At 47.7% G+C, this 23,780-nt stretch overlaps 4 protein-coding genes across 4 annotated transcripts in view; 3 read left to right on the forward strand and 1 right to left on the reverse strand.

Moving 5' to 3' along the window:
- Nucleotides 1-23,780, reverse strand: part of LOC310778024 (myosin light chain kinase, smooth muscle-like) — a gene marked incomplete at its 5' end in the record, with an annotated part of 383,786 nt that overhangs the window by 121,134 nt on the left and 238,872 nt on the right. The gene's annotated exons all lie outside the window — the stretch shown is intronic.
- LOC310778770 (thrombospondin-type laminin G domain and EAR repeat-containing protein-like) overlaps nucleotides 1-23,780 on the forward strand; it is a gene marked incomplete at both ends in the record, with an annotated part of 82,731 nt that overhangs the window by 33,536 nt on the left and 25,415 nt on the right. Inside the window, 4 exons of the mRNA XM_083639217.1 lie at nucleotides 13,019-13,109; nucleotides 14,291-14,447; nucleotides 22,142-22,273; nucleotides 22,758-22,875. Coding sequence (XP_083495343.1) covers nucleotides 13,019-13,109; nucleotides 14,291-14,447; nucleotides 22,142-22,273; nucleotides 22,758-22,875 — 498 coding nt within the window. The remainder of the gene's footprint in view (nucleotides 1-13,018; nucleotides 13,110-14,290; nucleotides 14,448-22,141; nucleotides 22,274-22,757; nucleotides 22,876-23,780) is intronic.
- Nucleotides 1,290-4,334, forward strand: LOC310778771 (E3 ubiquitin-protein ligase TRIM39-like; the record flags this gene model as incomplete). The annotated part of the gene is made up of 5 exons (XM_083639218.1): nucleotides 1,290-1,362; nucleotides 1,905-2,048; nucleotides 2,217-2,249; nucleotides 2,339-2,368; nucleotides 3,307-4,334. The coding sequence occupies 5 exons, from the start codon at nucleotides 1,290-1,292 to the stop codon at nucleotides 4,332-4,334; spliced, it is 1,308 nt and encodes a 435-aa protein (XP_083495344.1).
- Nucleotides 5,440-11,162, forward strand: LOC310778772 (E3 ubiquitin-protein ligase TRIM39-like; the record flags this gene model as incomplete). The annotated part of the gene is made up of 5 exons (XM_083639219.1): nucleotides 5,440-5,503; nucleotides 8,755-8,787; nucleotides 8,996-9,028; nucleotides 9,119-9,151; nucleotides 10,135-11,162. 5 exons carry the CDS (start codon nucleotides 5,440-5,442, stop codon nucleotides 11,160-11,162), a joined length of 1,191 nt encoding a protein of 396 aa, XP_083495345.1.

A 23,780-nucleotide genomic window follows, 5' to 3' on the forward strand; every position in this document is an offset into this window, starting at 1 on the left:
CGTTTGGTGGTTAGGTGGCGCTGTTGGCGCCGCTCACCAAACGTCTGGAAACCGAGACTACTGTTTTGGAGATTCGAGGTCCTGCCGCGACAGCGACGATATATATATATGATGACTGACAGAGGTTTTGAGTGATAACTGAGGCATGTATTGCAGAACGAATGACAGCGTTTTCATGTGAGGACTGAAGGCATTTCAGAGCACACGCGATGCAGTTTACTGTGATACACAAGAGCTGACAACGCTTAGTCTGACACCTTGGTTGCACCAGGCCCGTCTGGGCAGCGTTCTGGCTGCGCCGCGGCTTTCATCCGTCCTCTGCATGTTGGCATGCCCCACAGCACGCGTTTCGGAAGCGGAGCGCTTCCGAGCGCTGCCTGGCAGCTGATGCAAGATCGCGCGGGATTTACGAGATCGCACGATACTGTGTGTACAATGGGGTGAATGGAAAGAGCACAACACACAAACAACACAGTCTGTCGTGGACTTGCTTTTGATTTGGTCATTTTCCCTTGATTGTTGTGCTTCTACCATGGCTAAGTAGGCTGAAATTATTTCTTTATTTGTCATACAGTGCCTGTTAGCAGGAGGAGAACTCTTGTATTTCTTTGTCTACTTGAAAGACTACAGGGGGAGGGGGGAGAAGGAGAAGGAGTCTGTATTGGGTCTGCACACGGTGTTTTTTTATGAAAATCGACCGGATTCTCGTGCAGTTGCTGTGTCTGACTTCCGGGCTGAACGATCTGCTCTGTGCAGCTTGACGCAGCTTCCAGGCGTCATCCGTGAAAAATAGAACTGCCGCGTATCTTTACGGCCCGGCCACATCTACGCGTCGTTTGACGCGTGCTGACGCTGCCCATCCACTTTGTATTGAACATGCTGCTCGACGCCTCGCGAAGCATGCTGGGAGACCAGACGATGCGTAGCAGGCTTGTGAAGCGACAGTGCGCAACAGAGGGGGCGGGGTGGAGTTTTACAAAGTACAAAGCTAGCCAATTGAGCTCGTCCTAGCACCTACCCTACCCTTCCTGTCCTCTTCCAACTTCCTCTCTACCACCAATTTTCAAAGAAGCAAAGTAAATCTAGCAGCAGCTAGCTTGGGAGCTAGCTGCTGCTTCCGGATTTCCACGCCCACCAAGCGTCGAGCGTCAATACTGCCAAGCGTCAGCCCGCGTCAAACGACGCGTAGATGTGGCCGGGCCGTTAGCGGAGCGGCGCGCTGACCCGCTTCTGGGACGCTTCTGATACGCCCCGTTGCGGGCCTGGTGGGATCACACGGGTTGATTAAAATGCCCCGTGAGCAGCTCAGACGACCACGTCGGAGCCGGAACGCGTACGTGACGTTCCAGGTGGGATCCAGCCGTGAGGAATGATAGCCAATACTCTGAGGTAGGAGGATGCCCTAAAATGGTTGCCGTACACCCGGAGCTTTTCTGAAACATGTTGAACAAGGTTGAACATTTCTAAACTTTTGAAAGCACTCTGCTCCAGAGGTGTAGTGCTATCTACTGCTATCTATCGACCTACATCTACTAGGTGTAGTGCTATCACAGCACTACACCTATGCTCTGCTCTGAGGGGGAAGAGGAAGAAGAAGAAAAGCCAGCTTCAGTGCTTTTCAGGAGCGGTGCTTCTGTGCGCCTTGCTGGCCATTGCTTTTGATGAAGACAGGGTGCTGGTAGTTGGGGAAAAAAGGCTATGTGGCCTAAATGTGGTGCTGTATTTCCCCAGCTTGAGAGGCAACATACTCTGTTGTCTTCTCCTCTCTGTGTTCCCCTGTGATCAGAGTTTTCTATTCTCCTCTCTGTGTTCCCCTGTGGTCTCACAGTTTTCTATTCTCCTCTCTGTGTTCCCCTGTGGTCTCAGAGTTTTCTATTCCTCTCTGTGTTCCCCTGTGGTCTCAGAGTTTTCTATTCTCATCTCTGTGTTCCCCTGTGATCTCAAGTTTTCTATTCTCATCTCTGTGTTCCCCTGTGATCTCAAGTTTTCTATTCTCATCTCTGTGTTCCCCTGTGGCTTTTCTCTTCTCATCTCTGTGTTCCCCTGTGGTCTCAGTGTTTTCTCTTCTCCTCTCTGTGTTCCCCTGTGGACTCATAGTTTTCTATTCTCATCTCTGTGTTCCCCTGTGGTATCATAGTTTTCTATTCTCATCTCTGTGTTCCCCTGTGGTATCATAGTTTTCTATTCTCATCTCTGTGTTCCCCTGTGGTCTCCAGAGTTTTCTATTCTCATCTCTGTGTTCCCCTGTGGTCTCAAGAGTTTTCTATTCTCATCTCTGTGTTCCCCTGTGGTCTCAAGAGTTTTCTATTCTCATCTCTGTGTTCCCCTGTGGTCTCAGAGTTTTCTCTTCTCTCTGTGTTCCCCTGTGGTCTCAGTGTTGTCTTCTCCTCTCTGTGTTCCCCTGTGGTCTCAAGAGTTTTCTCTTGTCATCTCGGTGTTTCCTGTGATCTCGAGTTTTCTGTTCTCATATCTGTGTTCCCCTGTGGTATCAGAGTGATGACATCATCATCGAGTGCTTTAGTGACATCACTGATGATGACATTTTTACATCATTGTCATCGGTGATGCAAAGTTTATGTCTGCGCACAATTGTCAAACTTTGCATCACTGATGACATCACTCACTGATGACCTTACAATGATTGTGCGCAGACACATACATACAGACATATATACATACAGACACTCACTGATGACATCATGATCGAGTGCTTCAGTGAAATCACTGATGATGACATCAGTGAGGCAAAGTTGTATGTCTGCGCACAATTGCTCAACTTCACTGATGACATCACAATGATTGTGCGCAGCATACATACAGACAGACATACAGACACCTGGAAGTGTCTGTCTGTCTGTATGTATGTATGTATGTATGTATGCACACAATCATTGTGATGTCATCAGTGAGTGATGTCATCATGATGCAAAGTTGGGCAAATGTGCAGACATACAACTTTGCATCACTGATGACATTGATGTCACGAAAGCACTCGATGATGATGTCATCAGTGAGTGTCTCTATGTATGCATGTCTGCGCACAATCATTGTGATGTCATCAGTGATGCAAAGTTGGGCAGTTGTGCGCAGACAAACTTTGCATCACTGATGACAATGATGTCAAAATGTCATCATCAATGATGTCACTAAATGTGTCTGTGCCTGTAACAGTGATGTCATAAATCCTTCCCTGCTGAGGTGATAAAGGGAAGGCTCTTGTTCACATCTGAGATAACATGCTGCTGTCTGAGAAACCCAAACTCTTGGCTCTCGTTTGTGTGTGTCTGATTGTGGTGTGTGTGTCAGTGTGTGTTGTCGATGCTGCACGCCATCACAAGGAGGAACTGAAGCTGTTTAATGAAGTTAAAGGAAACTTTGATGAAACAGCAGAACACATTAAGGTCCAGGCCCGACGCACAGAGAGGCAGATTAAGCAGGAGTTTAAGAAGCTTCACCAGTTTCTACAAGAGGAACAGAGGGCCAGGATCGCTTCCCTGAGGGAGGAAGAGGAGCAGAAGATTCAGACAATGAAGGAGAAGACTGAGGGTCTGAGCAGAGAGATAGCAGCTCTTTCAGACACAGTCAGAGCCATAGAGAATGAGCTGAGAGCTGAAGATGTCTCAGTCCTGCAGAACTACAAGGCTAACGTGGAAAGAGTCCAGCGCCCCCTGCTGGATGATCCACAACTGGCCTCAGGAGCTCTGATAGACGAGGCCAAACACCTGGCCAACCTGAGCTTCAGAGTCTGGGACAAGATGAATGAGAAGGTCTCTTACACTCCTGTGATTCTGGACCCAAACACTGCCCAAGTCATCCTATCTGAAGATCTGACCATTATGAGAGGATGGGCATACAAGGTTCCCGACAACCCAGAGAGGCTTGGCTCTTCTTGCTGGGGGTGTGTCTTGGCCTCTGAGGGCTTTAACTCAGGAACTCACAGCTGGGATGTTGAGGTTGGAGACAGTACATTCTGGGACCTGGGTGTGTTTGAAGAGTCTGACCACAGGAAAGGTTGGGTATTGCCTGGATTATGGAGATTATGGTTAGATTTTGAAAATGGTAAATACGAAACATACCCAAGTCCATACACTGCAATCCCAGTGAAGAAGAAGCTCCAGAGGGTTAGAGTGAGTCTGGACTGGGACAGAGGAAAGCTGTCATTCTCTGATCCTGATACTAACACACACATACACACCTTCACGCACACCTTCACTGACAGGATGTTTCCCTACTTTCGCAATACCTCTCCTATGAAGATGTTACCAATGAAGGTCTCTAACAGTGGGACAGCAAAGTTGGGGGCGTGTCCCTCAACTAACATGTCGAGCACTTGAAGCGCTGCTGCTGAGCTGAAGGTTTTTTTTACGGCGTGGCCACTAGTGTCCGAGGCTCTTCCTGTCTGCAAAACAAAGTGTCCAGGTCGCCGATGTCATACAGTTCTAGACAGCTTGGCCTGGTGGCAAGGTCACTAATTGATGTCATACTGTATATCCCCGATGATGTCATAAATCACTGATCATGATGTCACAGACAGCGATGAGGTCATACATCACAGATGATATACAGTTCTAGATGGCTCGGCCTGATTTCCAGGTCACTACTGCGATGTCATATATCTCTCTAACCACTCATACCGGGTCTCATGGAGAGGGTCGGACCCTAGATTGCCCCCGGTCCCTATACCTCGTTTGGGAAGGAGGTCTCACATTGCTTTGGATTTTATAACGGGACTTCCCCTGTCTAACGGGAACACAGTCATTACTTAAGTCAGCTCACTTGTTCCTCTGCCTAAACTTCCAACTTCCAGAGAGCTGACCTGGTGACGCCATTGCGTCATGCCATTGCTTCTGACGTGTCTGACCGAGGCCCGAGGCAACGACAAGGAACCCAGATGCAGACACAGACCATGAAACGAGCTTGATGCTTAAGAAATGTTTTTACTTAAGGAAAACGTATAGAGTGCCTAAACAGGCAATACAGTTACACTATTTTGAGAATGTGCAGTCTGTAGGTCCAGAAGGAGCTGTGGCTTATGTGGCAGTCCAGATGGTATTGTGGTTTGGCTGTGGCAGTCCAGATGATACTGTGGCTCGGCTGTAGCAAGTCCATGAGGAGCTGTGGCAAGTCCAGGTGGTGCAGTGGCTCGGCTCTGGCAATCAATGGTAGTCGATGCAAAAAGGTTCAGATGTTCTAGGCTGGCGTTCGTACTGACCTATACGGTATTACAAGCAGACACTGAATGGAGGTCCCGCCAGATATTTAAAGGCCTCCAGCTGATGAGAACGCAGCTGATGGCAATCCTCCTGATTGGCCACACCCACACCTCCTGGAGCAGCTCACAGCTCCAGCCTACTAGACCTGCACAGATAGAGCATTAAAGACACACTCAAGGAGGGCAGACCTGCCCAGTTGCCATGACACGCAGTTCATTTCACAGGTATGGAAGGCTTTCTGTTCTGCTCTGCTTACACGGTCTGGCGACTGCTGGACATGCGCCGCCGCGGTACGCTCCCGAGGAGCGCTGTTGGTTCCCTCGCCGGTTCATCCTTGACCCTTCTCTCATTTGGGATTTCCATGACTTGGGCCAGGTGGCCGTAGGGGGGGGGGGGCGTACTGTTAGATGATGTCACCACTGATGATGAGGGCACCAAGGATGTCAACAGTGATGATGTCATAGTTGATGTCATAGACTAATTTCAATAATGAAGACTACCTCAGCCAATGCCCAGTCCAGGTTATATCACCGATTGCTGTGCACGCCCCCTTTCAATCATGCTTCTCTCCTCGTCCATTCACATTCTCCCATGCTTTCCTTCTCTGGCCAATATCCAATCAGCTCAAGCCACTTCATTTCCCTCGCTTTTCCACTGACCAATCACCTAACCGGAGTAGTATATCAGAATCCATCTTTTATACTCATATCTCACCTATGTGCTGTTGCCCCTCAGTTGCTGATCATCGCTGAATCAGTTGTTTCGCCCCACCTCTTCCCCTGACCACCACCAACGTCGCCCCCGCGGCCCGGAGCTTGGGGCTCGTGCATGAGCATACCACTCTCTCCCGCCTTACTGGCCGGGAGAGAGTGCTTCCAACTCGGACTGCTAATATAAACATCATCATTTGAGCTTATCCAGGTAAGATATTAATAAAGTAATGACACATTCAGCGGGAAACTAACTATAATTAAGACATGTGCCAACTTTGACAACGTTTGGTTCAGTATTTTAAGAGCAAACAGGTTTTTTTTAACTTCCTGAAAATTTGCTGTTTTGGTAGACTCAGCTCTCAGTCTTAATCCGTTTCACTACTGTAAGACTGAGAATATTACTATTTAAATCTTTTCATAACGTTAGGTGGTGCTGTTGGAAGCCTTGCATCGGAGAACCAATCATGAGTGCTGTGGGCGGGCCTGCTTTCTGGGGGCAGTGACGCTCATGCAGAACCGGTGTCTCGCAAAATATCGCCGCGTTTGCGGAGAAACATATTAATCACTTAGAAACAAACATAACCTGTTAATAGGACGTGTTTCATCCGGCCCCGGCGGCTAGAGGTCTTTCCCCCAGCGATAAGCCCGACTCCCGAGGCTAACGTTACAGAGCCTGCTGATGACTCACAGTAGCAAGCGGACCACTTCCGGGTAGGAAAAATGATTGTAAAATAAACAACAGGTATAAACTCTCTTTGCAGCACATCAGTGTCTTGCTCTATATTGGAACTATGAAACATTGCATTGCCGCTACCAAATAAAATTCTAATAATAAATGTAGGCGTGTCTGCTGCCGGCCGTTCTCGCCGGGCTCAATGAACCAGATTTGGAACAGTAAATTCCCAGACGTTTGGTGGTTAGGTGGCGCTGTTGGCGCCGCTCACCAAACGTCTGGAAACCGAGACTACTGTTTTGGAGATTCGAGGTCCTGCCGCGACAGCGACGATATATATATATGATGACTGACAGAGGTTTTGAGTGATAACTGAGGCATGTATTGCAGAACGAATGACAGCGTTTTCATGTGAGGACTGAAGGCATTTCAGAGCACACGCGATGCAGTTTACTGTGATACACAAGAGCTGACAACGCTTAGTCTGACACCTTGGTTGCACCAGGCCCGTCTGGGCAGCGTTCTGGCTGCGCCGCGGCTTTCATCCGTCCTCTGCATGTTGGCATGCCCCACAGCACGCGTTTCGGAAGCGGAGCGCTTCCGAGCGCTGCCTGGCAGCTGATGCAAGATCGCGCGGGATTTACGAGATCGCACGATACTGTGTGTACAATGGGGTGAATGGAAAGAGCACAACACACAAACAACACAGTCTGTCGTTGACTTGCTTTTGATTTGGTCATTTTCCCTTGATTGTTGTGCTTCTACCATGGCTAAGTAGGCTGAAATTATTTCTTTATTTGTCATACAGTGCCTGTTAGCAGGAGGAGAACTCTTGTATTTCTTCGTCTACTTGAAAGACTACAGGGGGAGGGGGGAGAAGGAGAAGGAGTCTGTATTGGGTCTGCACACGGTGTTTTTTTATGAAAATCGACTGGATTCTCATGCAGTTGCTGTGTCTGACTTCCGGGCTGAACGATCTGCTCTGTGCAGCTTGACGCAGCTTCCAGGCGTCATCCGTGAAAAATAGAACTGCCGCGTATCTTTACGGCCCGGCCACATCTACGCGTCGTTTGACGCGTGCTGACGCTGCCCATCCACTTTGTATTGAACATGCTGCTCGACGCCTCGCGAAGCATGCTGGGAGACCAGACGATGCGTAGCAGGCTTGTGAAGCGACAGTGCGCAACAGAGGGGGCGGGGTGGAGTTTTACAAAGTACAAAGCTAGCCAATTGAGCTCGTCCTAGCACCTACCCTACCCTTCCTGTCCTCTTCCAACTTCCTCTCTACCACCAATTTTCAAAGAAGCAAAGTAAATCTAGCAGCTTCCGGATTTCCACGCCCACCAAGCGTCGAGCGTCAATACTGCCAAGCGTCAGCCCGCGTCAAACGACGCGTAGATGTGGCCGGGCCGTTAGCAGAGCGGCGCGCTGACCCGCTTCTGGGACGCTTCTGATACGCCCCGTTGCGGGCCTGGTGGGATCACACGGGTTGATTAAAATGCCCCGTGAGCAGCTCAGATGACCACGTCGGAGACGGAACGCGTACGTGACGTTCCAGGTGGGATCCAGCCGTGAGGAATGATAGCCAATACTCTGAGGTAGGAGGATGCCCTAAAATGGTTGCCGTACACCCGGAGCTTTTCTGAAACATGTTGAACAAGGTTGAACATTTCTAAACTTTTGAAAGCACTCTGCTCCAGAGGTGTAGTGCTATCTACTGCTATCTATCGACCTACATCTACTAGGTGTAGTGCTATCACAGCACTACACCTATGCTCTGCTCTGAGGGGGAAGAGGAAGAAGAAGAAAAGCCAGCTTCAGTGCTTTTCAGGAGCGGTGCTTCTGTGCGCCTTGCTGGCCATTGCTTTTGATGAAGACAGGGCGCTGGTAGTTGGGGAAAAAAGGCTATGTGGCCTAAATGTGGTGCTGTATTTCCCCAGCTTGAGAGGCAACATACTCTGTTGTCTTCTCCTCTCTGTGTTCCCCTGTGATCAGAGTTTTCTATTCTCCTCTCTGTGTTCCCCTGTGGTCTCAGAGTTTTCTATTCTCCTCTCTGTGTTCCCCTGTGGTCTCAGAGTTTTCTATTCCTCTCTCTGTGTTCCCCTGTGGTCTCAGAGTTTTCTATTCTCATCTCTGTGTTCCCCTGTGATCTCAGAGTTTTCTCTTCTCATCTCTGTGTTCCCCTGTGGTCTCAGAGTTTTCTCTTCTCCTCTCTGTGTTCCCCTGTGGACTCATAGTTTTCTATTCTCATCTCTGTGTTCCCCTGTGGTATCATAGTTTTCTATTCTCATCTCTGTGTTCCCCTGTGGTATCATAGTTTTCTATTCTCATCTCTGTGTTCCCCTGTGGTATCATAGTTTTCTATTCTCATCTCTGTGTTCCCCTGTGGTCTCCAGAGTTTTCTATTCTCATCTCTGTGTTCCCCTGTGGTCTCAAGAGTTTTCTATTCTCATCTCTGTGTTCCCCTGTGGTCTCAAGAGTTTTCTATTCTCATCTCTGTGTTCCCCTGTGGTCTCAAGAGTTTTCTATTCTCATCTCTGTGTTCCCCTGTGGTCTCAGAGTTTTCTCTTCTCTCTGTGTTCCCCTGTGGTCTCAGTGTTGTCTTCTCCTCTCTGTGTTCCCCTGTGGTCTCAAGAGTTTTCTCTTCTCATCTCGGTGTTTCCTGTGATCTCGAGTTTTCTGTTCTCATATCTGTGTTCCCCTGTGGTATCAGAGTGATGACATCATCATCGAGTGCTTTAGTGACATCACTGATGATGACATTTTTACATCATTGTCATCGGTGATGCAAAGTTTATGTCTGCGCACAATTGTCAAACTTTGCATCACTGATGACATCACTCACTGATGACCTTACAATGATTGTGCGCAGACACATACATACAGACATATATACATACAGACACTCACTGATGACATCATGATCGAGTGCTTCAGTGAAATCACTGATGATGACATCAGTGAGGCAAAGTTGTATGTCTGCGCACAATTGCTCAACTTCACTGATGACATCACAATGATTGTGCGCAGCATACATACAGACAGACATACAGACACCTGGAAGTGTCTGTCTGTCTGTCTGTATGTATGTATGTATGTATGTATGTATGCAAACAATCATTGTGATGTCATCAGTGAGTGATGTCATCATGATGCAAAGTTGGGCAAATGTGCAGACATACAACTTTGCATCACTGATGACATTGATGTCACGAAAGCACTCGATGATGATGTCATCAGTGAGTGTCTCTATGTATGCATGTCTGCGCACAATCATTGTGATGTCATCAGTGATGCAAAGTTGGGCAGTTGTGCGCAGACAAACTTTGCATCACTGATGACAATGATGTCAAAATGTCATCATCAATGATGTCACTAAATGTGTCTGTGCCTGTAACAGTGATGTCATAAATCCTTCCCTGCTGAGGTGATAAAGGGAAGGCTCTTGTTCACATCTGAGATAACATGCTGCTGTCTGAGAAACCCAAACTCTTGGCTCTCGTTTGTGTGTGTCTGATTGTGGTGTGTGTGTCAGTGTGTGTTGTCGATGCTGCACGCCATCACAAGGAGGAACTGAAGCTGTTTAATGAAGTTAAAGGAAACTTTGATGAAACAGCAGAACACATTAAGGTCCAGGCCCGACGCACAGAGAGGCAGATTAAGCAGGAGTTTAAGAAGCTTCACCAGTTTCTACAAGAGGAACAGAGGGCCAGGATCGCTTCCCTGAGGGAGGAAGAGGAGCAGAAGATTCAGACAATGAAGGAGAAGACTGAGGGTCTGAGCAGAGAGATAGCAGCTCTTTCAGACACAGTCAGAGCCATAGAGAATGAGCTGAGAGCTGAAGATGTCTCAGTCCTGCAGAACTACAAGGCTAACGTGGAAAGAGTCCAGCGCCCCCTGCTGGATGATCCACAACTGGCCTCAGGAGCTCTGATAGACGAGGCCAAACACCTGGCCAACCTGAGCTTCAGAGTCTGGGACAAGATGAATGAGAAGGTCTCTTACACTCCTGTGATTCTGGACCCAAACACTGCCCAAGTCATCCTATCTGAAGATCTGACCATTATGAGAGGATGGGCATACAAGGTTCCCGACAACCCAGAGAGGCTTGGCTCTTCTTGCTGGGGGTGTGTCTTGGCCTCTGAGGGCTTTAACTCAGGAACTCACAGCTGGGATGTTGAGGTTGGAGACAGTACATTCTGGGACCTGGGTGTGTTTGAAGAGTCTGACCACAGGAAAGGTTGGGTATTGCCTGGATTATGGAGATTATGGTTAGATTTTGAAAATGGTAAATACGAAACATACCCAAGTCCATACACTGCAATCCCAGTGAAGAAGAAGCTCCAGAGGGTTAGAGTGAGTCTGGACTGGGACAGAGGAAAGCTGTCATTCTCTGATCCTGATACTAACACACACATACACACCTTCACGCACACCTTCACTGACAGGATGTTTCCCTACTTTCGCAATACCTCTCCTATGAAGATGTTACCAATGAAGGTCTCTAACAGTGGGACAGCAAAGTTGGGGGCGTGTCCCTCAACTAACATGTCGAGCACTTGAAGCGCTGCTGCTGAGCTGAAGGTTTTTTTTACGGCGTGGCCACTAGTGTCCGAGGCTCTTCCTGTCTGCAAAACAAAGTGTCCAGGTCGCCGATGTCATACAGTTCTAGACAGCTTGGCCTGGTGGCAAGGTCACTAATTGATGTCATACTGTATATCCCCGATGATGTCATAAATCACTGATCATGATGTCACAGACAGCGATGAGGTCATACATCACAGATGATATACAGTTCTAGATGGCTCGGCCTGATTTCCAGGTCACTACTGCGATGTCATATATCTCTCTAACCACTCATACCGGGTCTCATGGAGAGGGTCGGACCCTAGATTGCCCCCGGTCCCTATACCTCGTTTGGGAAGGAGGTCTCACATTGCTTTGGATTTTATAACGGGACTTCCCCTGTCTAACGGGAACACAGTCATTACTTAAGTCAGCTCACTTGTTCCTCTGCCTAAACTTCCAACTTCCAGAGAGCTGACCTGGTGACCCACCTGTACCGGTCATGCCATTGCTTCTGACGTGTCTGACCGAGGCCCGAGGCAACGACAAGGAACCCAGATGCAGACACAGACCATGAAACGAGCTTGATGCTTAAGAAATGTTTTTACTTAAGGAAAACGTATAGAGTGCCTAAACAGGCAATACAGTTACACTATTTTGAGAATGTGCAGTCTGTAGGTCCAGAAGGAGCTGTGGCTTATGTGGCAGTCCAGATGGTATTGTGGTTTGGCTGTGGCAGTCCAGATGATACTGTGGCTCGGCTGTAGCAAGTCCATGAGGAGCTGTGGCAAGTCCAGGTGGTGCAGTGGCTCGGCTCTGGCAATCAATGGTAGTCGATGCAAAAAGGTTCAGATGTTCTAGGCTGGCGTTCGTACTGACCTATACGGTATTACAAGCAGACACTGAATGGAGGTCCCGCCAGATATTTAAAGGCCTCCAGCTGATGAGAACGCAGCTGATGGCAATCCTCCTGATTGGCCACACCCACACCTCCTGGAGCAGCTCACAGCTCCAGCCTACTAGACCTGCACAGATAGAGCATTAAAGACACACTCAAGGAGGGCAGACCTGCCCAGTTGCCATGACACGCAGTTCATTTCACAGGTATGGAAGGCTTTCTGTTCTGCTCTGCTTACACGGTCTGGCGACTGCTGGACATGCGCCGCCGCGGTACGCTCCCGAGGAGCGCTGTTGGTTCCCTCGCCGGTTCATCCTTGACCCTTCTCTCATTTGGGATTTCCATGACTTGGGCCAGGTGGCCGTAGGGGGGGGGGCGTACTGTTAGATGATGTCACCACTGATGATGAGGGCACCAAGGATGTCAACAGTGATGATGTCATAGTTGATGTCATAGACTAATTTCAATAATGAAGACTACCTCAGCCAATGCCCAGTCCAGGTTATATCACCGATTGCTGTGCACGCCCCCTTTCAATCATGCTTCTCTCCTCGTCCATTCACATTCTCCCATGCTTTCCTTCTCTGGCCAATATCCAATCAGCTCAAGCCACTCCATTTCCCTCGCTTTTCCACTGACCAATCACCTAACCGGAGTAGTATATCAGAATCCATCTTTTATACTCATATCTCACCTATGTGCTGTTGCCCCTCAGTTGCTGATCATCGCTGAATCAGTTGTTTCGCCCCACCTCTTCCCCTGACCACCACCAACGTCATGACTCCTGAAGAAGTCTCAGAGTTTTGTCTTCTCCTCTCTGTGTTCCCCTGTGGTCTCAGAGTGTTGTCTTCTCCTCTCTGTGTTCCCCTGTGGTCTCAGTGTTGTCTTCTCCTCTCTGTGTTCCCCTGTGGTCTCAGTGTTGTCTTCTCCTCTCTGTGTTCCCCTGTGGTCTCAGAGTGCGCTCCCAGGCATTCCCTGACGCTCTGAGCACCAGCAGCTCCAGGTTCTACATCGGCAGCAGGAGGAGGTGGAAGGAGCGCTTCTCTGTGAGTCCTGCTGTTTTAATCCACTTATTCTTTTTTTACACTTTTTTGTCACTGATCTCTTCAAGAGTTAAGGTTAGGGTTAAAGGGTTAAATTAAAAGACAGAAGCTCTGCATTGATCTCAGCCTGTGGACTACTGACTGACCAAACAGCTAGCTTTTACAACCCTCTTATTAACACATTCACTGCCAGCCGTTTTTTTTTTACTGTAGGTAGGTTCTGCCAGAGGGTTTTTTTGAGGATTCTGGCTTATCTTTCAAGACCCGAGGATTCTTTTCTGCTAAGATTTTGTGAACACACAATATCTCAAAAGAACTAATAGAATGTGTGCTTTCTCTGTCTAAAAGAGTTAGTTTGTAGAGTTAGTAGTTATGTAAGCATTAGCAGTTGAATACAGCATGGTTTCAGCGTCTGAAAAATTATTCAGAGATAAACGGCTTTTTGTGAAATTCGATAGAACAGTCACTTTAACCATTCATTTTTGGCATCAGTAAGACGTCAGACATCTAAACAATAGTTTTGAACAGTAATTTCCTCCATAACAGCAGGAAACCCCCCTCTGCTTCCAACTCCTCCCTCCGTGGGCGTTCTCCTCCGCCCTCCTTGGCTCTGCAGCGGGTCTGTGACAAACGAGTTGCTGCTGCAGTGCCTGGCTGCTGCCTGGCAGTCTGGATGGGGCTCGCTGGATGGGTTTCGTTCGTTTCTTGGCGGTCCGGTTGAGAGCTCTGATGAAGCTCTTGCGATTCTGGGCTTATTTATGGTGCGTGTTTCAAAGTGTGCATCCAGTCTATTCTTGGAACCCCCCACCGTTGCCACCGCTGTGCGTCAGCGCGAAAGTGAAAGCGTTTTCGCCATCCATTTTACAGTATGAAAACGGCTTCCTCGCGCTTTTCCCTCCAGTTTTGGCTCGCCTCTTCCTACTCTGGAGAGACATGTCGCCACTCAGTGGGTCGGTAAAATAGATTATACACATTCAATACCTCCAATTCTGGTATAGGAGACGTAAAAGGGTTAGATCAACGTCCCACCGTCAAAAAAAAAAAAGCGATTTTTTTGACGAGTCAACTCGCCATTGGCAGTGAACGTGTTAACATCTATAAAGTATCTGAATTAACGGACATGAGCTGGCATCCAGCTGAGGGAATGAAATGTTGCATTGAGTAACGCTGGTCTGTGTGTTCAGGGTTTACTACGTCAGCTGGTTCTACTACCTGGTTCAGATGCCACGCCCAGACTGTGTCCGACCTCTGACCCCGGCCTGGCCGAGCTGTCCGTCCCCCGGGTCCTAAGTTCCACCCCACTCCAGCCCGACCACAGCCAGACACAGCTTTACCCATACGGTGAGAGAGAGCATGGCCCAATCTCAATGTCCCCCCTAAGCACTGATCCCTGAGCCCTCACAGACTTAATATTGACATCAGCTGGTAAGTGATTGAGTGGGAGAGGCTGCAAGGGCTCAACATGGTATAAAGAGGAATGGGACAGCACTCTCACGTTGGTTAACCTGACAACACCAACATTTATGACATCACTGATGATGTCATCAGTGGAAAAATTACATCACTGATGATATCATCAGTGGACAGACGGAGCCCTAGCTCTCATTTATATACTGATGATGATGATGATCATGATGATGATATAGATTCCTAGGTTCGGCCGCTGCGTGGCCCTCTGATGATGTCACCTTGCTCTTATGACATCACTGATGATGTCACAATGCCTCCTATGATATCATCAGTGGGACAAAAAATTACAGAGAACAGAGATTGCCCATTTGCCCCATTTTAATAATACTAGAGATTTTGCATGCTTGATTCCTGGGCTCGCCTGTCCTCCAGCTCGCTGAGCTGCCCCTGCAGCTCGCATTCGCAGCTCGGCGGCTGCGCGGCCTTGCCTGCAACTTGGCTGCTGTGTGGCCAATGAGAAACTGGTTGTAATTTTGGTTCCGGCCAGCAGGGAATGAAGCAATGACATCAGCAACAGAGGGTTTTATAGTCAAACTTATGCAGTAACTAAAACAGCAGGAGCTGCTCTCTTTGGGAACACTACCGCTTTTGTTCACAGGGGCCGCTAAAATCAACACAAAATGAAAGTTCCTCGTAGCTGCTTTAAATGTTTGAACTTGAGCACAAAATTACGTTTTTTCACACACGAAAACCACTGTCAGGAGGACATGACTCAGAAACACATGAAATCTCTTAAAAATGGCTAAATAAACTGGAGCGATACACTTTACGAGCGATATGGGGAAAATTACAGCCTTTTTCTCAGTTTTCTCTGGTCAGAAGGCTCCAATTTGGAAAACTATTTCTAATACATACTAACTTTAAGTAACTAACTAACCTACTAACTAACTGTAGGTGACATAGTTTTAATTCACAGCCGTAAAAAAAAAAAGGCTTTAACTGGTACAATATGAACACTACAGAAGATACTGTGTGTGTGTGTGTGTGTGTGTGTGTGTGTGTGTGTGTGTGTGTGTGTGTGTGTGTGTGTGTGTGTGTGTGTGTTTGGGTTGTAAACAGCAGGTTGTGATGGTAGCAGGGATTCAGTAACTGGAGCTGTGGAATGACTGACAGCATGGAAGAGCTGCTTCCTGTGTGTGTGTGTGTGTGTGTGTGTGTGTGTGTGTGTGTGTGTGTGTGTGTGTCTGTGTCTGTGTCTGTGTGTGTGTGTTTGCATGTGCATGTGCATGTGTCACTCTGTGTGTGTGCGTGTGTGTGTGTGTGTGTGTGTGCGTGCGTGTGTGTGCGCACGCGCGTGTGCACGTGTGCGTGTGTGTGTGTGTGCGTGTTTGCATGTGCATGTGTCACTCTGTGTGCGTGTGTGTGTGTTTGCGCGTGTGCGTGTGTGTGTTTGCATGTGCATGTGTCACTCTGTGTGCGTGTGTGTGTGTGTGTGTGTGCGTGTGCGTGCGTGTGTGTGCGCACGCGCGTGTGCACGTGTGCGTGTATGTGCGTGCGTGCATGTGCGTGTGTGAGAGAGTGAGTGAGTTTGATTGACAGGGGGGTCTGTCCTGCTGTTTGATGTGTGTTACTATGACAACAGTCTGAGGTCAGACCATTGAGATATAATATGAATGGAGAACGTGTCCCTATCTCCTCCCTGTATGGTCTATTGAAGCCAAAATATTCTCAGATCAGAGAACCAGAGTCTGCGCACTAGCTCTTTTGGGTTGAAACCTCAGTCTGAGCCCCCCCCCCTATACTTTCTTATGTAGAGCTGCTGTTTCTAGAATGAGCACAGTGCAGTGTGTATTTATATACAGTCTAGCTCTGTAAATATGGCACTTTAAGTCGGAAGATTCCCACTATGAGATCAGTTTATCAAAATGCCTGTACGAAAATCTGATTTTGGTTGTCGGAGATTGAGACCGAGGAGCGAGGGATGCTCTCAGCCTCTCACACTGCTGTGTTGATTAAGCTAGCCTAATGTTTCCGTGGCATTTTGATTAACTTTATGATTTAATTCCTTTTGGAGCAAATGTTGGTTTTACAAATCTAACCTTGACGCTTTACGCTACGTTGTTTACTGGTATAGTGTGGCTAGGGCAGCAACGTTGTAACGTTCCATTTAATATAGCTCAGTGGTAACGTTAGCCCAGCTGCCTGGTCTCGTCTCTGTTAACTATATCCTTACAACAGCTAAGAAAGGAGCTTGTGAAGAACGAACATCCGACCCGGTAAAAGCACTTCCCTGAGATATCTATATAAAAACGTTTATTGCTTTACTACAAAAATAAAACCTCCAGTGTCTGTAAGGTGAGGCTAACCCGTTAGCGATTAGCTAATGGTGCTTGTGTACACTTGTGTAGGCCCCGTGTTGGTTATACCCGGGAGTTAACATTATAAAACACATTTCCTGGCATATGCAGGCAGTTGGACAACCTGGTAAGTTCTGAAAATGTGTCTATTATTGTGTTATTCCAGCTATCGTTATCGGTTATTAATTTATAGTAATATTAAGCCGATAAATAACGAAAAACAGCCGACTAGCACAAGCGGCTAACGCTAGTGCTAGCCTGCATGTTAAAAACTATTGTGTACCGATAACGTGGCTGGAACTAATAAAACACATATTTTCTGAACTTACTTCAGTCCCCAACCAACGTTACTTCCTCGCGCACCTTTCTCAAAACAATGTCCTTTTTATTGGATATGTCTGGTAGCCAACCCAGCCACCCCGACCTCCAGGGAGCCAGTACCCGTGCTAAGAGCCCCTGTCCCCAGGCAGCGTTAGATAGCAGATGAAGCCGTGTGTCTTGTGACGATAGATCTATAATATGAACAGCCTGTCCAGCCAATGACGGCTTGAGACTGGCTGCCACAGCTGTCAATCATCTATTTTGATCTCTTTTTATATGTCAAATAACTACTTAAAAACAAACGGATCAGAAAAATGACCACTTGCACAGGCATTAGCATGATAATGACTATCTAAAATGACACAAACCACCTTTGGAAAAAAAATATCTCACGTATACTGTGATTATTTTGGTTGTGATTTTCCCATCCACTAACATGGGGGAGGCGGGCCTCGTGACCTATACTGGCTACAGCCGCCAGAGCGGCGATCTAACATGCAGCGGCTTCACTGAACGGGACCCGAGGCGACGTCCATCTTTATATGTCAATGGGTCAGACAGGGAGCTAAGGTGAGAGAGGCAGAGGGAGAGAGAGAGGCAGAGAGACACTGGGTCAGACAGGGAGCTAAGGTGAGAGAGGCAGAGGGAGAGAGAGAGGCAGAGAGACACTGGGTCAGACAGGGAGCTAAGGTGAGAGAGGCAGAGGGAGAGAGAGAGGCAGAGAGACACTGGGTCAGACAGGGAGCTAAGGTGAGAGAGCAACGGGAAACCGTTTCAAAGGGCGGGCACTTAAAAACAATATCTGCCAGGTGATTGGATGAACCATCTGTCTGTCACGTCTATCACAAGCTGGCTCTCACTGCCATCAAACCAAAGCCATAACTGCCTCTGGACGCTGATTGGTGTGAACCACTGGTGGTTTAGATTCAAACCAATAGATTTGGAGCGTGGCACGATTTGTGGTGTGATCGTGATCTCCTGCGAATCAACTGCCTCACAAGGCTCAGGGACAATGAAGTAGCCTATATCAGCGGACTACCAAATCAGCGGACTGCCCCCACTGGAGAATGGGGACTATTGCGTTTATCTTAAAGCCCCATGATTGCAATGTTGTGTTTTACAAGTTGTATGCTTTGTACGGATTATTATTAAAGGCTCATTATGTTAGGATGACGTCATCATTCCTACTTTGACGTCGTCATTCCGACTATGATGTCATCGATCACTGATGATGTCATGGTTCATAAGTGTCTTTCATGCCTTTCGCTAGTGATGTCATAGCACAGGTGATGTCATGTCTCTGATGATGTCACAAACGGTATGATGTCATAGCACAGGTGGTGTCATGCTCGGATCTATAAAGGCCTGTTCCGGCAGGCTCTGGCCAGTGATTCATAATCTAAACTAGGATCATACCAATCTCAAGCAACGTCTGCAACCTGCAATTCCTGCAACCAGCAACTCTGCAATCTCTCTGCAACCGTTCCCAAAACCTCGAACAGTGCAGCCCCAGCTTTCAAGCTACCAAGTTCCACAACACCCCAGCTTCTCCAGACCTACCAAGTTTCCCGTGGTCATCAACTACCCGCGATTAGATCCACACTTCTCACTCCGATCCTGACAGTATGAATCACTCAGAAATGGATTTAGCGGGTACATTTCCGCCAATCAAGGAGGAGGCTCCCGAGATGCCAGTTTTCCCGCCGGCCGCTTCAGCTGACCCACCACGCGGTCAGCTGAAGTGGACCCTGAGGTGCCAGTTTCCCCGCCGGCCGCTTCAGCAGACCCACCACGCGGTCACCTGAAGTGGCCAACACAGAAGACCCTGAGGTGCCAGTTTCCCTGCCGGCCGCTTCAGCAGACCCACCACGCGGTCAGCTGAAGTGGCCAACACAGAAGACCCTGAGGCGCCAGTTTCCCCGCCGGCCGCTTCAGCAGACCCACCACGCGGTCAGCTGAAGTGGCCAACACAGAAGACCCTGAGGTGCCAGTTTCCCCGCCGGCCGCTTCAGCAGACCCACCACGCGGTCACCTGAAGTGGCCAACACAGAAGACCCTGAGGTGCCAGTTTCCCCGCCGGCCGCTTCAGCAGACCCACCACGCGGTCAGCCGAAGTGGCCAACACAGAAGACACTGAGGTGCCAGTTTCCCCGCCGGCCGCTTCAGCAGACCCACCACGCGGTCAGCTGAAGTGGCCAACACAGAAGACCCTGAGGCGCCAGTTTCTCCGCCGGCCGCTTCAGCTGACCCACCACGCGGTCAGCTGAAGTGGCCAACACATTGACCCTTTTGATGGTCTCCAGGCGCCTGCAGATTTTCTGTTCTCCAGAGGCCATCCTTGATGGCCTCATTGGACGCCAGGTGGCATCCGTTGAGGGGAGGGTACTGTTAGGATGACGTCATCATTCCTACTTTGACGTCGTCATTCCGACTATGATGTCATCGATCACTGATGATGTCATGGTTCATAAGTGTCTTTCATGCCTTTCGCTAGTGATGTCATAGCACAGGTGATGTCATGTCTCTGATGATGTCACAAACGGTATGATGTCATAGCACAGGTGGTGTCATGCTCGGATCTATAAAGGCCTGCTCTGGCCAGTGATTCATAATCTAAACTAGGATCATACCAATCTCAAGCAACGTCTGCAACCTGCAATTCCTGCAACCAGCAACTCTGCAATCTCTCTGCAACCGTTCCCAAAACCTCGAACAGTGCAGCCCCAGCTTTCAAGCTACCAAGTTCCACAACACCCCAGCTTCTCCAGACCTACCAAGTTTCCCGTGGTCATCAACTACCCGCGATTAGATCCACACTTCTCACTCCGATCCTGACACATTATGTACGATTTTGGAAGAAATGAATGTGCATAAAGTGTTTTTTATTACCAATGAGTGCTCCGTAACGTAACCTACAAAATTAGATCAGGCATCTGCATCCAGCCGTACTTGTGCTGTGCTGCATGAATTCTATAAGCAGACTTCGGTTCCTCTCAGCCCGAGGCTACGGATGTGACATTTCTGTGCGTTCACGAGCCTGCCTCTCAGCGCCTCAGCCAGTAAATACACCAGCAAAGAAGAAGGCTAATACAGGCTAACGTTACGTTAGCTAATGCAGTCAATGAACGTCAGCAAACAAACAGCAGCAATGGGACTGACGTCGGGGGGAAAACTAGTCGAGCCTGTTTTCGGTTTATGGTGGGACCTTTTACATTAGCGATAGCTTGTTGTATTAGCTGCTGTGATATTGTGGTTTTGGCTGGCTATTAGATAACGTTAGCTTGCTTGCTGACATGGCTAACTAACAGGGCCGCCCAGAGAGATGGCAGTGCCCCTGGAAGGGTCCAGCCACTATGCCCCCCCCCCCCCCCCCCCCCCCCCTTCCCCGCTTTACTCATATCAACGCTGCAGCTTTCGGAGCTGACTGAAAAAAGTTTAACAGATTATTATTTGGGTCTAAAGCCTCTTGCCTGCTCCCGCTTTTTTTTGCCTTGCGATTTTGGCATCCTGAATTTTGTTTTGCTCCTCGGCATTTTGCTATCACCGGTCTTGTGTGGTCTGTGTTGTGTGTTACACCATAAATGGTCCCTAGCTGCTGCTGCCCCAAGCAAAATGGTCCGCCCCAAGCCTGCCTTGTTCTTCTTCTTCTTCTTTTGGCTTTCCGGCAGACTAGATGCCTTGCGGGACATTGCTGCCTCTCACTGCACTGGTCGGATGGGGGATTACATCAGAATGGCACTATTTTCCACAGGAGCACTCCTGCCCAAGCATGCCTTGTTACTGCTGCTGTGTTTTGTGTATTTGTTCGACTCCTTGCAAAAAAATAAATTAGTTGCCGCATTTTCAGGATGGGAGATATATTTTAGTGTTAAAAAAAAACCTAACTAATATAGCTAATCGATTTACCACACAGAAGCTACGCTAATAACGTTACCGTCTTGTGTGGATAATGTAACACTCGCAAGTATGCCTAACGCTACTACCGTTTACGTTTATGGAACATTGACCTCAGTTTGGTCGCGTCCAGCTAACACCAGCCCCAGGGGAAGCAGACAGATAGCTCCTGGCTCATAGTATTAACATTAGTATCCACTTCCCCACAGCCAACGCAAGCCAAAACACGACCAAACATTTGATTTGATTTGATTTGATCTTTATTTATCTCGAACTGTTCAAAACATAAAAAACATCACAAAAGCTCATACAAATAACTCCACATACGTGAAGCCAGCAGTCAACATGAGTTAAAAGCAAGAAAAAACATACACAAAATAGTTTGAGAAGGGACAGAAAGAAGCTTCATCACAGCATCATATTACATGTAAATTCAATAAAAACTCTCTCAATATAAAATATAAAAAACTCTCAAAAACTAAATGAATACAAAGTGATAATACAAAGTGACATACAAAGTTTCAGTAAATTCTATAAGTCTATAAAATGTCTTTCAATAAACCATTTAAAACTCTCAAAAACAAAGTTAGTACAAAGTGCTAGTACAGTGACAGTATCACTGAGAACATGCCACAATAATGTCCGCTAATTCAATTCTCTGAGGCTGATCTGACTGATCTGATACTTTGTCCAAGTTGCCGTTTTAAAGTGACTTTTATCAGCTAATGTTATGAAGCAATCAACGCCTCCTATGCTGTCACTGGTTTAGCCAGGAAGCAGCTGCTCGTGTGAGTACGGTGCACGCATGTCAGCATGAGCACAGGCTGCCTGCAGTTACTCTAACAGCCACCGGTCTCAGTAAGAGTCTTACGGAATGGGCCTTTTAATATTGGTTTAATTTCTGAGACCCAGAATAAGCCCACATACAGTAGGGTTTCCTGTCTCTATCTGCACATGTTTTTGTTGATTTCCTTTTCTCTGTTTGTTTTTTAAATATGTGCAAATAAACATAAATAAAATAAAAATTAATTTGTCCAACATGTCTGCCCCCAGAGGCGGAGGTGAGGGTGACTCTGGGGAAGCGGCCTCCCTGCTTCAGAGCAGAACAGGGACAGCTGTGGTTCAACGCTCTGAAGAAAGGCCTGTTAGTCTGTGATGGATTCACCTGGACCGCTCTGCTGCAGGGTGAGATCAACAGTCTTTACAAAGTCTTCAGTATCACCTGTTGAATGGTTTAAATCAGGGGTTTTCAAAGTCTGTGACTGTGGGCCTCCCCCCAGGCAAAGCTTGGAAAAAGCACCCCCCACCCCAAAATAAATAAATAAATAAATTACTTGCTTAGTTTTGCAAATGGTAAAATCCCCCAAAACTACTGTATCTCTGAACTATCTCTTTAACCAAATCACACACATGTAGGCTATTCTATGTGATCTCCTTTTGATGACTAATGTAATCTTTTTTCACTTCCATTCACTGAGCCTCCCCTGAAACCTTTTGGAGTTCCCTGGGGAGGCCCGCCTCCCACTTTGAAAACTTGTGGTTTAAATGGTTAAATGTTGTGTTTACTCTTAAATCGCCGCTCCACTCAGTCTTACTAACTGTAAGTTCACGGCGAAAGGAATGTGAATGATTCAACTGGACTTTCTCATATCTCCATGTCTGGTCTCAGATAAGGAACGTTTGGATTACGTAGAGGACTACCAGGATCTGTACACCAGCTCAGAAACCTTTGATGTGGAGGTTTTCTCCATCCCCTCTGAAGGCCTGTTCATGGCTACAGCTAACAGGTAGAAAACAAGTTCCAAACCAGGAAACATAATAACATAAAACATAATACACCTCGAATATCAAAGACTAAAAGAAAAAATAAATATACTGTACAAAATGTGTAAGCTGCGGTCCCGGCTCCACCTGCCAGTCTGTCCGGCAGTGCTGGAAAGTAACTAAGTACATAAAGTACTGTACTTATGTATACATTTGAGCATTTCTATTTTCTGCTTTGTTATACTATATAGCCTACTGCTATTGTACTTTTTACTCCACTACATTTACAGCTTTAGTTACTACCAGTGGTGGAAATGGCCAGGTTTAACATGGGAACCATTATGTCCATTATGTCCATTATGCGTTTGAATCAGAACCACCAGTGGTGCGGACCAATCAGCGTCCAAGGAAGGAGGAGGTGGTCCTAAGTGGATGAAGTTAGCCCGTGATAGACAGATGGTTCATCCAATCACCTGCCAAGTATTTATTTGAAAGCACCTCCCTTTTGCAGTTTCCAAGGACGACTTTCCAGGTGGTTCTGTGTAACAAAGCATTGGCACATCAGGTTAGCAGTATGTAAATCAATATAAATAAATACATCAATAAATCAAACTTAGCTCCACATTTACCAGCTGCAACATTAAAGTGATAATATATATTACTAGGCATCTCGCGCGTTCGAATCCTAGGCTCGCCCACTGCGTGGGGTCGCCCGCCCTGCAGCTCGCCAAGCTGGCCCTGCAGCTCGCATACGCAGCTCGCCCACTGCGAAGCCTCGCCCGCAGCTTGGCTGCTGCGTGGCCTCGCCTGCCCTATTGTGTCTCCCTCTCTCTCTCTCCATTAGTCTCTCTCCCCTTCTCTCTCTCTCCCTCAGACCCCCTTCTCACCGAACGCGATCAACTCACAAGTACTCGCCTTCGCCCTGTCA

The sequence above is a fragment of the Poromitra crassiceps genome (assembly GCF_964638095.1).
Source record: "Poromitra crassiceps genome assembly, chromosome: 6".
Classification (NCBI taxonomy): Eukaryota; Metazoa; Chordata; class Actinopteri; order Beryciformes; family Melamphaidae; genus Poromitra; species Poromitra crassiceps.